The sequence below is a fragment of the Borostomias antarcticus genome (assembly GCF_949987555.1).
Source record: "Borostomias antarcticus genome assembly, chromosome: 34".
Lineage (NCBI taxonomy): Eukaryota > Metazoa > Chordata > Actinopteri > Stomiiformes > Stomiidae > Borostomias > Borostomias antarcticus.
In genome coordinates, this window is record NC_140267.1 from 5,076,703 (window position 1) to 5,089,080 (window position 12,378).

The window sequence follows — 12,378 nt, forward strand, 5'->3', positions numbered from 1 at the left end:
AGGTGGCCTAAAAGCACATCCAAACTAACCTCACTGTACATGAGAGATGGTGAAAGTGATGTGTGACTGCCCTCACGATATAGGAAAGATGGTGCTGTGCTTTCCACCGTATACAGGGTGTATTTAACTGGCCCTCTTGGCGTGGAGGCTGATCAATGTGTCAAATATTCATAGTCAACTTTTTAAATACTGAGGACGACACTCAGTTGAGTTCGATATTCAAGTATTCTAGTTGAACGAAATGAATTCTAGCCTGGGTACTTGTTCACATCATATCTTTAATACTAATAACAAATACTTAACAGTATTTACAAAAAAACATCAAAATATACTTTATTGAAATAATTAGTCATAGAATATCATTCAAATGTGACACGGTTCTTGTAATGTCATAACCACAATGAAACTGGACAAAATGACGTATAATTGTACACGAACACAACAACAGGCACGTTTTGGTGTAGGTCTTCATAGTGCAGAGTGCGACCAGAACAAGACTTGCACGCCATTACAACAGGCTTCAGATCAGGTGAAGTTACATTAAAGCGGACAGATATCCAGATACAGTAAAAATGACAAGTCAATGTTTTCAGAAGCAATTATCACACCAGTAAACATGGTTTACAGTAGATATACAGCCTATTCCTCTTTGGGTCATATTGAAGATGGTTACGTTATTCACAAGGCTTCGACAGTGATGCAAAAACATTCAGACTTAAGTGAAGTGAGTATGATGTCCTAAATTCTTCACAGCTGCAGGAAAAATCCAGCCCTCCTACAGTCCAACATGGCGAATCTCCTCCACACTGTGGCCTTTACATGTAAAAAGAACCTCTACAATTTAGAAGGTGACACTTCACAGGTTCTGTAACTTTGAAACAACAATAGAGAACATGGTTCTTCAACTGAGATTACCGGAACTCAAAGAATTATCCAAGTTTTGGTCCAAAGAACTAAAACTCTCAGGTGATTTTTTCTTACAGGTATGTATGAGTCACTACCTCAAGGCCTTAACTTGGAACTAACAGAAAGCACCCCGAATTTAAATACCTCGTTCTACCACATAGGTGTCTTGATAATTACTAATGCCACATCTGCATGGGCTAAAGAGGCTACCTGTGTAGGCGAAGATGAAGTGATGGTTGTAGACAAAAAAAAAGAAGTAATATGACAAAGTATTTACACATGTAAACATTCTACAAGCCTCCGACCTGGCAGTACCAGGTGCAACATACCAGGATGTTACCACTTTGGGTTTGTCTTTGACCTATGATATGACAAGCCTCAATGAACACTTAGGAAACATAATTTCGCTAGCAATAATAAATGACACCTTTGCAGAAGTTGAGATAGGAACACAACAGCATTAAGCTGTATTTTTTGGCCCAGTTATAATAACTTTTCAAATGTGTCCTTCCTTCCACCTACTGAATTTACCTAATTCCTCTCATGACATTAGGTGCAAGGAATCACATAAAACACTGTCAATGTAGGGAAGACAGTAAGTTAAAGACCAAGGTAAATATTTGAAAAGTGTTGGAACAAGGCCGTTAGGTGATTGGGGCACTCATGAAAACAGTTTCAGTGTGTAGAATAACCACTGTAGACGACATCAACACTTGTCCAGCAGGTGGAGCCCTAACTGAAGTAGAGAGAATGTAGTGGGAAGCAGACTTCTGTTTTCTGCCTACTTGCTGGTAGTGTAACACTACTCTTCCATGGAGAAATCCCTCATCTGATTAGAGTTTTAAGGAGACCGGGGTAGGACACATCAGAGTAGAGTCAGAGAATTGGGACTGAGCCTCTGCTATAGCCAGGTATCCATCTTATCCTGGGGGTGGTAGAATCAGGATTGATAGGGATCATCAGGTCTTAGTCAAGTGAGCTGCTTTCCAGAACAATCTTTCCACTCAGATTAGTCAGTATGAACAGCAGATGTGTATTTGCATATAACATATCTTATAACAGAAGCCAAATCATTGTCTTCTTTAGCACAGCATAGATTTAAGAGTGCAGCCTTCCCATGTATTTTCAAGTCTGACTTTCCAAAAGGTAGTGGAAGGCACATGTGAAGATGCAGAAAACAAACTAAGAATTAGTGCATTATCCCTCACACACAGACAGGCTAGGAGATGGTGCATTATCCCTCACACACACAGACAGGCTAGGAGATGGTGCATTATCCCTCACACACAGACAGGCTAGGAGATGGTGCATTATCCCTCACACACAGACAGGCTAGGAGATGGTGCATTATCCCTCACACACACATAGACAGGCTAGGAGATGGTGCATTATCCCTCACACACACATAGACAGGCTAGGAGATGGTGCATTATCCCTCACACACACAGACAGGCTAGGAGATGGTGCATTATCCCTCACACACACATAGACAGGCTAGGAGATGGTGCATTATCCCTCACACACACAGACAGGCTAGGAGATGGTGCATTACCCCTCACACACAGACAGGCTAGGAGATGGTGCATTATCCCTCACATACATTAACAGCATGAAAAATACTTTAGTTTAGTTACTTTAGGTGCAATATGACCATATATAGCCAACATGTACTATAATTGCAATCCATGTAAGCTTTGTGCAGAAAATAAATAATTTTACTTAATTTAAAGACATCAATTTATGAAAATAAACAAATCAGTACATCAAAATAAATCTCGAAAGGAAATTATCTGACTCAAATCAAACATTCGTGCAGTCGCTGATCTACAAGGAAGTATGGGAAAACGGTGAGATTGAATTTTGATTGTAAATACATTTTTTCTTTGATCTTTTTTCCAAGAAAGGTTTTCAGGCATATGAATGTTTCTCTTAAACTTTAAAACAGACATACGTACAAGTGGTGTCAAATCACTCGTGACAATTCACGATCACTTTGTCATGATGGGGCTTTGGTCTTGATAAAAACGAATATGACTCTTTGAGGAAAATGTAAAGTTGAACCAGCCAGAGTTGAACAGGTACTCTGTGAGACAGAAGGATTCTTTAAAACTTGAAGCAAAGCTGACAGCATTTTGATTTCTTGATCACTTTCCCGCCTAGCCCAGACCAGCTGGACACGTGTTCAGATTCTTTCATCTTCTCCCTGAAGTGTTCACTTCCCACTCCCCCCATGGATGTCAAAATGTGGTACTACTATGGGACTGGACCTATGGTACTGCTATGGGACTGGACCTATGGTACTGCTGTGGGAATGGACCTAAGAACGTTGTTTAGGGAGGAGAGGTAGGATTGTTATGGACAGTCAGTGAGTAAGTATATACTTTGGGGAAGATGGAACAGCAATGAGAAGAACACAGACTTCAACGTATCTATTAGTATCCATCTTTTCCTACAGTAATACAACATTTTAAAGCCCCTTCATGGGACAGACAGCGTTAAAGCGTCCATAAAGGCCATATAAATAGTTGTGATATAAATATGTGCAGACACCAAGAATCATGTTTGTGGGACAACCAGGAGGGAGTGGGAATACTGGTATCTACCATCAAGCTAAGCAAACGTCATAATGCCCTTTTTCCTTTTATGAAACGCATCTGTTATTCCACTTTTGGAAGGCTAGATGAACTGCTGTTCCAACACTCACCGTCATAAACATTAAGCTGCCGATGTTCACCCATAAAAGGCATGGCCCCCGTAATAAAACAAAACAAAATTCGCAATAGCTGCGAGAAGGCGCGCACGTGTAGCCAAACCAAATTTTTGTGGACATCGCTGTGGTCCGACCGACCGCCGACCAACGGCAGAGCGAGCTATAGAGCTGCTGGTCACAGCTAAAAGGTTGGCCACTTATACCCTTCATAAAAGACACACGACAAATCCTACACAGTAGCCACAAAATGGCCACCACCTGATGAGTTCAAGTCAGAGACAACAGCCACCCAGCGATAAGCTCACTGACAGTTCAAGTCCGGGTTGTTGAGCCACGCCCAGATCTGGATCATCTCCTGCGGGGTCCTGCTATGCACCAACATCAGGCTCTTGTAGGCGCAAGGGTTGGCCCTGTACTTCTCCTCAATGTCAAAGGTCCTAAAGCCCTTGTGTTTCTCAGGGCCCAGACCCAGCTTCCTGAGACACATGCCTGTGTAGACGTCATCGATGGGGTAGAGCGGAACATTCTGGGAGACGTTGTGAAGACGTTGCGCCAGGTCCCCGGAGTAAAGGTACCCCCCACCTCCAGCGTAGGGCGGATAGGTTCCCACATACATGCTCTCTGGGACGAAGTACTTGACCTTTTTGTCACGATGTGGCCCAGCGTTGGTGATCACATCGCCCACAAAGAGGTCACGAGCCTTGGGCCCCGTCAGACCCTTGAGGAAGTCCAGGATGCGGAGGGTGTTGACGAAGACGTCGTCGTCGCCTTTGAAGATGAACTGGGCATCGGGGCAACGGGTCCGCATCCAGTCCAGGAACAGCACCTCCTTCACGGTCAGGTTGAAAAACGTGTCCCGGTAATCCCACTGGACGATGTCGCGGTGCCGCGCCGCCTCGTAGCGGAGCATCTCCGAGAGGTCCGGATGGTGGTCCACCGCCGTGGTGTTGCCGAGCAAGAACACCGTCGCGACCGTCCGATTGGCCATGAGGCCTGCGCGACCCCACGACTCGCGGATGGCCTGGCGCCGGTCGAAGTGCGGGGCGAGCGATTTCACGGCCAGAAGCAGGAAGGGCCTCTCCTTGCAAATGTGCGGCTGGTCCACCACTAAGGGGTAGGAGCGGCAGCGCATGTACAGGAGGAAGTCCTTGAAGCGGCCAGGTAGGGAGTTGTAGTCTTTAACCTGAGTGGTCACCCGGAAGTCAGGCTGACAGGGGTCAAGGTTCAGTCTCGTGTTGTTGAGCCAATCCGGAACCGCGGTGTCCGATGCGTTATAATTGGCTGTGAGGATGGGGTTGTGTTGAAAGTCGAGTATTTGCTGCTGGAGGTTCCAGAAGGCCTGGTTGGGGGCCAGTTTGGCCCAGAATGGTTTGACGGGGACGTGGACCTTGTGCTGCCCGCTCTTTTCCGGCCCACCGTTCCTGGACATGAGGATGAAGATGAAGAAGAGGTTGACCATCATCACGGTCACCAGCACCTTGATCTTTCTCCACACCAAGGCCATCTCTCTGTCCTCTACCTCGCCCCACCTAAACCAACAAGACAAAACAAGGATGAGACGGGAATCGACAGTCAAACACAAAAGGTACACAGACAAATATATACAAATATTTAAACAAACACAGAGATGTGTGCTCTTACACTAATATATGCGCACAAACATTTGCAGTCAACTTCTTCATGCTAATTTAGTCATTCAGTAGCATGGTACTTTGACAAGTTACAACTGACAACTTTCCACTCCTTCCAAGAGCTCTGAGAACACATCTAAAATTCAGTATTATTAATAAAGTAGTTATAGTACAGTAGGAGCAATTGTAAACATCTGACAGAGACCAGGCCGACTCATGGGCCTGGTTGGGAGAGTTATTTAAAGAAATTAATGTTTTCAGTCAGCAGGGCAGCAACCATGTGCTTCCCATTCCACATGCCCCCATGACACCAATCACCACATTAATGGTAGAAGAATGATTATGTCATCAAGAGAGACAAGATTTTAAAAAAAAAAGCTAAGATCACAACGCTATACTGCATGTTTTTAGACACAGGGCGGCCATTTTAAAGATTCGGATCACTTTCAACAGGAAACACTTGCGTCAGTTTTGCTCTGAGGTACATGGGTGTGCAAACACTCAGTCGCTTCCTACGCCCGAAGGAGCTCCCCCTCTCAGAACAAAAGATGTCATCGTCCTCATCATAAAAGGTCTAAAGGTCACATTCCATGAGTTTGACAAGACAGGTTGAGTAAGAGGATCTATAAGCTGAAAACATTGGCGTGTAGCACCCTATAATCACAAAACACATTATACAGATGTACTGTAGGTTCTAGGCTAACAGTAGGTGCTAAGCTAACGGTTGGTACTAGGTAAACAGTAGGTGCTAGGCTAACAGTAGGTGCTAAGCTAACAGTTGGTACTAGGTAAACAGTAGGTGCTAGGCTAACAGTAAGTGCTAAGCTAACAGTTGGTACTAGGTAAACAGTAGGTGCTAGGCTAGCAGTAGGTGCTAAGCTAACGGTTGGTACTAGGTAAACAGTGGGTGCTAGGCTAACAGCCGACTATGTATGTTTTACTAGGTAAAACAGTCGGTGCTGAGTTAAAGCCCTTTAACTGACATGTCGGTGAATGCAAAAATAGCCAGTGAACATTGAACATTTAAACTGTTCAATCCAAGTCTACAGTAAATGTTTGATTTGATTTTGTCTAATGCCAGTCATATCAAATTGATAACCAGATCTGACTAATAACCCACAAATATGTTTTTCTTATTGACTTGACAACCCCCCACATCCCAGCACTCAGAAGAAAAGCAGGACGATGTCTGTTGGCCAAAACAGAACAATACAGCCTTTCAGATCCTAGCTTTGCCTCAAGTTCCTCCTCCTGGCAGTGACTTGCACTCTCCAGTTCTGATAACATTCAAACGAGCCTGGATCTCCCTCTTGGTTTTGGTCTGTTTAATCTTTTTTTTGCTTTTCTAAAGCAATCCTTTGCATACACACGTAAATTTGCATACACACGTAAATAAGCACACACACAACAACAAACACGGCACGTCCACAAACAAAACATGCAGAAACGTTCACACCTGACTTCCATTGCAAGACTCATGAAGAACTCACTTTGAAATTCAATGCATGTTTTCGCCCCCTAATTTTACAGTAAGTGGAATAATTTTGACCTGGCAAAGTCAAAGCCGGTCCATTATGCAAATGTTCTGGCTCTTCTGATTGGCTGATTTTGATTTTTTAAGGCGTTACCAATTCACTTTAACGCAAGGTCACAGGGGTTAATTCTCTAGCTTGAACGCTGGGAAGGAGACGACTCACTTTATTCAGACGTCCCCTTTAACATTCGTCACTGTCTCCTTGAAACCTTTGTTCTTGAAATGTAACCTTTCAATCAAATCAATCAAAGCTTTATTTGTAAAGCGCATTTCATACCCAGAGACAACACAATGCGCTTTACAGAGAACAGAGAGAAATGTAACCTTTCTCCTTTTCAAAATGCACAAATGAGCGAGCTACAATTTGTGAATAGAAAAAAAAGATTCACATAATTAGCGTTGATTGTTTAATAACTTGGTAGTTCATACTAGCTCTGTTCTCCCTCGTTCTACCTGCATCTCTCTCTTCAACCTGTTCTCCATTGTGCTCGGGTCCTTTGCCTCCTAGCAACACTTCTGCTACGGCGCCTCTGTGCCCGTCTCCACCCCCCTCCTCTCGTTCTCTCTCTCTCTCAATCTGTTTCTCTCTCTCTCTCAATCTGTTTTTCTCCCTCGATGATACTTCTCACCCCCCTCCTGGTTTAACGTGAGAAGCTCTATTGGTATGATATATCAATATCAGTGCAAGCAGGAAGTGTGATCTCTTACCACCTGACAGGAACATGCATGTTCATGTCTTCCTGTAATCTCTGTCAACAACCATGAGACTTCTGGGAAATCAGTATTGTGGGTTTGGGGTGGGTTTGAGTGAGGATACAGTTTATCATGTGATTTCAAAGGCATAGTTTCAATATGACTTCTGTCGTTTCCTGTTCAATAGACACACTGTGATCCAGGCGTTGGATGTGTTTATATATATATATATATATATGTAGTATATAAGTATATACTACTTTCCCCAGATTCCCCCAGAAGTATGGAGTGCAGTTTTCCCTTGTGTATTGTGTTTTGCCTCTGTGTATGAAATGTGCGATATAAATTAAGTTTGATTTGATTTGATAACATAAAAATGAGAATACTTGTTTCCAACATGGTCGCTGATGTCTTAAAAATAGGACAGTAACACAAAATCCATAAAATCCTCTAAAACAATAAGCAACACAACTCCCCATCCTAGTATCTCACCCTTTAGTCCCAATCAATACAGTGTCCTAACAGAACTTCACAAGTCACTAGAAAATTGCATTTCCTGCAGAAAATGCGTGTGAACGCTGAGCAGCTGAACGGAATAGCACAAGCATTTCTAATGCATGAATGTGAAAAATCTGAAATGTCAAATGCATCACACCTGAACAGCTGAAAATCCTGGAAGCTGAAAATCCTGGAAGCTGAAAAACCTGGAAGCTGAACTGTGAAACTGGCAGAATTGGAACTGCATTACCTAAAGAAGCTAAGAACTTAACTACTTTTAAACTTTTCAACCTGAGTTGTTTAAGCCTTGTCAGTTCACCGTGCACACTAGCCCTGGTGCACGTGCACACTAGCCCTGGTGCCCCGTGCACACTAGCCCTGGTGCACCCTGCACACTAGCCCTGGTGTTGAGTCCATGCTGAGTGAGGACCCTGACTGAGACACCAGGTAGTCAGGGGCAGCACCACTGATGTTCTCCAGGTGGTTGGGTTTCAGCTGTTCAGCTAAGCTGCCCTGGCAACAGACCCACCTTCTTAAATGTGTTACCTCATGTACCACTTACATGAACTCTGGGAGGTACATTTAGAAAATAATGAATGATTTTGCATAACCTGCGTCGTCTTTCTTTGTCAAGCCACTGTACCATACAGAGCAGGTGTCATGGAGATGGCACCGTATCAGTGTTGTTACAAGGTGTGGTTTAATTGTAATATCCAACTGCCTCATTCTGCGATACAGGAAGTCGGATGATACTTTAATGATCCCCCTAGGGGGAAGTTTGATGTTTCAGTGGTGGGAAAATTACAGCCGAGTCTGGAACTGCAGATACAGACGATGCATAGTAGCGATAAGCATAAAAAGAAGAAGCAACGCTTGCGCGCTGTGCGCATGCGTGCTGGAGTAAGTGGGGAAGCTATTTCGTTTCTAAAGACGTTTCTAAAAATCATATTGCATGAGAAATATAGCATATGAAAAACCACAACAAGCCCTCGCTCTATGTAAGCACAACTAGCGATTCATAAAGACAGATTGATGAAAACAACCGTTTCGCGGCACAAAATAGATTTTTTTAGAAGCTGCATTCTCAGTGCCCCGTCCGCCGCCATTACATGGATATTCTTGGCTCGCGCTGGATTTTAAATTTCTTCTACAGGCCTCCGAATGACACCAAAGTTATCTCGGTGAGTCAAACGTCTTATAATATGCCGTAAATAAGGTCCAGGTTGTCAAAAACTAGCATTCTCCTTCAACCTGAGAGTGACTGATCCAGAATAAAGCCAAGGTGTGTGACACAAGCCTGCGATACCGTTCCATTTCCACGGCATGTGACCTTGCCGTTAGCCTCCTGCTACCTACGCTTAGTGCCAAACACAATTGACGGTGCAATGGCAGCTCGTTGTCTATGATCCACTCCCTGACATTCTCTCTCTCTGCTAAGAGCTGACCTCAATTTGATGGACATCTTTCCCAGAAACACCCAGGCTGTGTCCACTTCACCCAGCGCTTGAGCTGTGTCATTATGAGCAGCGGAGCGAAGCAGCATATGACAACTACTAGCTATCAGACAACGCTGTAATAAGCCTCCCACTCCTCGGGTCCTGGGCAACACGCCTGTCAGACATCAACTTCATATAGTGGCGTGTTCTGGAGATGGTGTGGTAAGACGAGGCAGACACGCAGACACACAGGACTGCTGTCTTTACAGTTAGACACGAGTTTCATAACATATCCATAAACTAGTTTAATATGTCCATAGACTAGAGCATCACCACCCTGATAGTTTAATAACATAATCATAGATGAGTCTAATAACATATCCATAGATTAGTTCAATATGTCCATAGACAAGCATCACCACCCTGAGAGTTTATTAGCATATCCATAGCAGGGACATGAACAGATAGACCCGAGGTGGGGCTTGACCACCTGCCCTTTGCCCTCTAGACAAGGCAAGTGCCCTTTTGAAAGTTAATGTTTGATTTTTTTACAGTGTAGGCCTACTCTATGTGGCCCATGGTGACATCGATCGATTCTCGATTAAAAGCGTGTAATAATGATGCCCCAAAATGCGTTGTAATTTTGACGTTATCTACTTGAAACTTCACTGTGTAGCCTACAGTAAAAACATTACAACAACTGTTCGTCTTCCGGTCCAGACCGGATGATTATTAACGACACCGAACGAGAAAGTCCCCAGACGACTTAAAACCCGTCCACTTGACAATGTTCCAATCAAATTCCTCTAAACGCATGTCCCGCCCTCATAGCTTGTATGCGTCAGAAATACGTCAAACTACGGAAGTTAGATGATCTCAAACGTCCGTTGCTGTGCGACTTTAACAAGCTAGACCGGATAGATTAATAACATATCCATAAACTAGTTTAATATGTCCATAGACTAGCATCAGGTGTGGTGATATAACTATCACCACCCTGATAATTTAATAACATATCCGTAGATGCGTTTAATAACACATCCATAGACCTATGTGTGGTTATATGTGTGGTTATATGTGTGGTTATATGTTACTGTGTGGTTCTATGTTACTGTGTGTGTGTGATAGTTCAGATGAGATTTATCCTACTCCCTAGGTTGGCACACATGTGGGGGTTGGAACGGATAACTAAGAGACAGAGAGAAACAGTGTTGGTGTAAGAGCTACGAGGCGAGTGTAACAGCTGGGTTCATGCGTCTGCTGTGTGTGTGTGCTGCTGTGTGTAGTGTGTTACGCAGAGTGTGTTTGCCATACCTGTGTGTGTAGGTTGTAGCTGCTCTTCCTCATGAGCTGTTCGGATCACATATCACAACCACACAGCTCTCACACAAGTTAATCAATACAGCGTCTGGTTCTGGAATACTCGCTCAATGTTTGTTTCACAAACAGAAATGACCTTTACACCTTAGAGTGCAAGACTTATTTCTGGGCCAATTCATTAAAAAAATCACTTATCAGGCTTTTTATTTTAAGCCTGTTCTCCAGCTCAGTATGTCCAAAAGACAATGGGTCTCATTCACCAATATCTTCCTAAGTTCTGTTCTTAATTTTTTTCCCCTAAGAACGTTTCTAAAGAAAGTTCCGTCTGGTTCACAAGTTCGTAAACAGCTGGATGAGTTCTCACCTGCCTTCTCTTAATGGTGAATCCAACGGTTTCTCAAATTGAACGCATGTGGCCGTACGCCCGAATTAGCATAGGTAGCCTCACCAACAGGCCCATATAAGGACATGCAACTACAGGGTTGTGCAAAGATGTGAGAACATTGGTGAATGAATCTTCTTGGAAATGGTGTAAGTGGAGTTTAAGAAGAAATCTCTTCCTAAGAAATTCTTGCCTAATACTTTTACCTAGCTAGCTACATCAGAGCTAGCTTTGATCAACTGAAAAGACAGTTGGCTTATCCGATCTCCGACATATACTGAACTACCTTTACGTACATCGTTTCCTCACACATGGAGAGACAAGAGAGAGACGTGAGACAGAGGGAGAGATCAGTGAATGAGAGAGAGAAGGAATGAGGGGAGTGTTTCAGGCCTCCACTCAAGTCAATTGCATGCCGAGTTCAACTCTCTTATCTGTGTGTGGCCATGCCTTCCTCTGTTCCCCACCCCTGAAACACCTCACCCCTCTGACACATCTCACCCCCCTGAAACACGTCACCCCCTGAAACAACTCACCCCCTGAAACACCTCACCCCTGAAACACCTCACCCCCTGAAACATCTCACCCCCCTAAAATACCTCACCCCCTGAAACATCTCACCCCCCTAAAACACCTCACCCCCTGAAACAACTCACCCCCTGAAACACCCCACCCCTGAAACATCTCACCCCCTGAAACACCTCACCCCCTGAAACATCTCACCCCCCTGACACACCTCACCCCTGAAACACCTCACCCCCTGAAACACCTCACCCCCCTGAAACACCTCACCCCCTGAAACACCTCACCCCCTGAAACACCTCACCCCCTGAAACACCTCACCCCCCTGAAACACCTCACCCCCTGAAACATCTCACCCCCTGAAACACCTCACCCCCTGAAACACCTCACCCCCTGAAACATCTCACCCCCTGAAACACCTCACCCCCTGAAACATCTCACCCCCTGAAACATCTCACCCCCCTGAAACACCTCACCCCCTGAAACACCTCACCCCCTGAAACATCTCACCCCCTGAAACACCTCACCCCCCTGAAACACCTCACCCCTGAAACATCTCACCCCCTGAAACATCTCACCCCCTGAAACACCTCACCCCCTGAAACATCTCACCCCCCTGAAACATCTCACCCCCCTGAAACACCTCACCCCCTGAAACACCTCACCCCCTGAAACATCTCACCCCCTGAAACACCTCACCCCCCTGAAACACCTCACCCCCTGAAACACCTCACCCCCTGAAACAA

At 44.5% G+C, this 12,378-nt stretch overlaps 1 protein-coding gene across 1 annotated transcript; it reads right to left on the minus strand.

The window, feature by feature from the left end:
- Positions 1 to 381: 381 nt before the first annotated feature.
- b3gnt2b (UDP-GlcNAc:betaGal beta-1,3-N-acetylglucosaminyltransferase 2b) lies at positions 382 to 10,800 on the minus strand. Its single transcript, XM_084460814.1, has 2 exons — positions 10,723 to 10,800; positions 382 to 5,145 (listed from the first exon to the last, which is right to left on the minus strand). The coding sequence occupies exon 2, from the start codon at positions 5,118 to 5,120 to the stop codon at positions 3,918 to 3,920; it is 1,203 nt and encodes a 400-aa protein (XP_084316940.1). The 5' UTR covers positions 5,121 to 5,145; positions 10,723 to 10,800; the 3' UTR covers positions 382 to 3,917.
- Between the last annotated feature and the right edge of the window lie 1,578 nt (positions 10,801 to 12,378).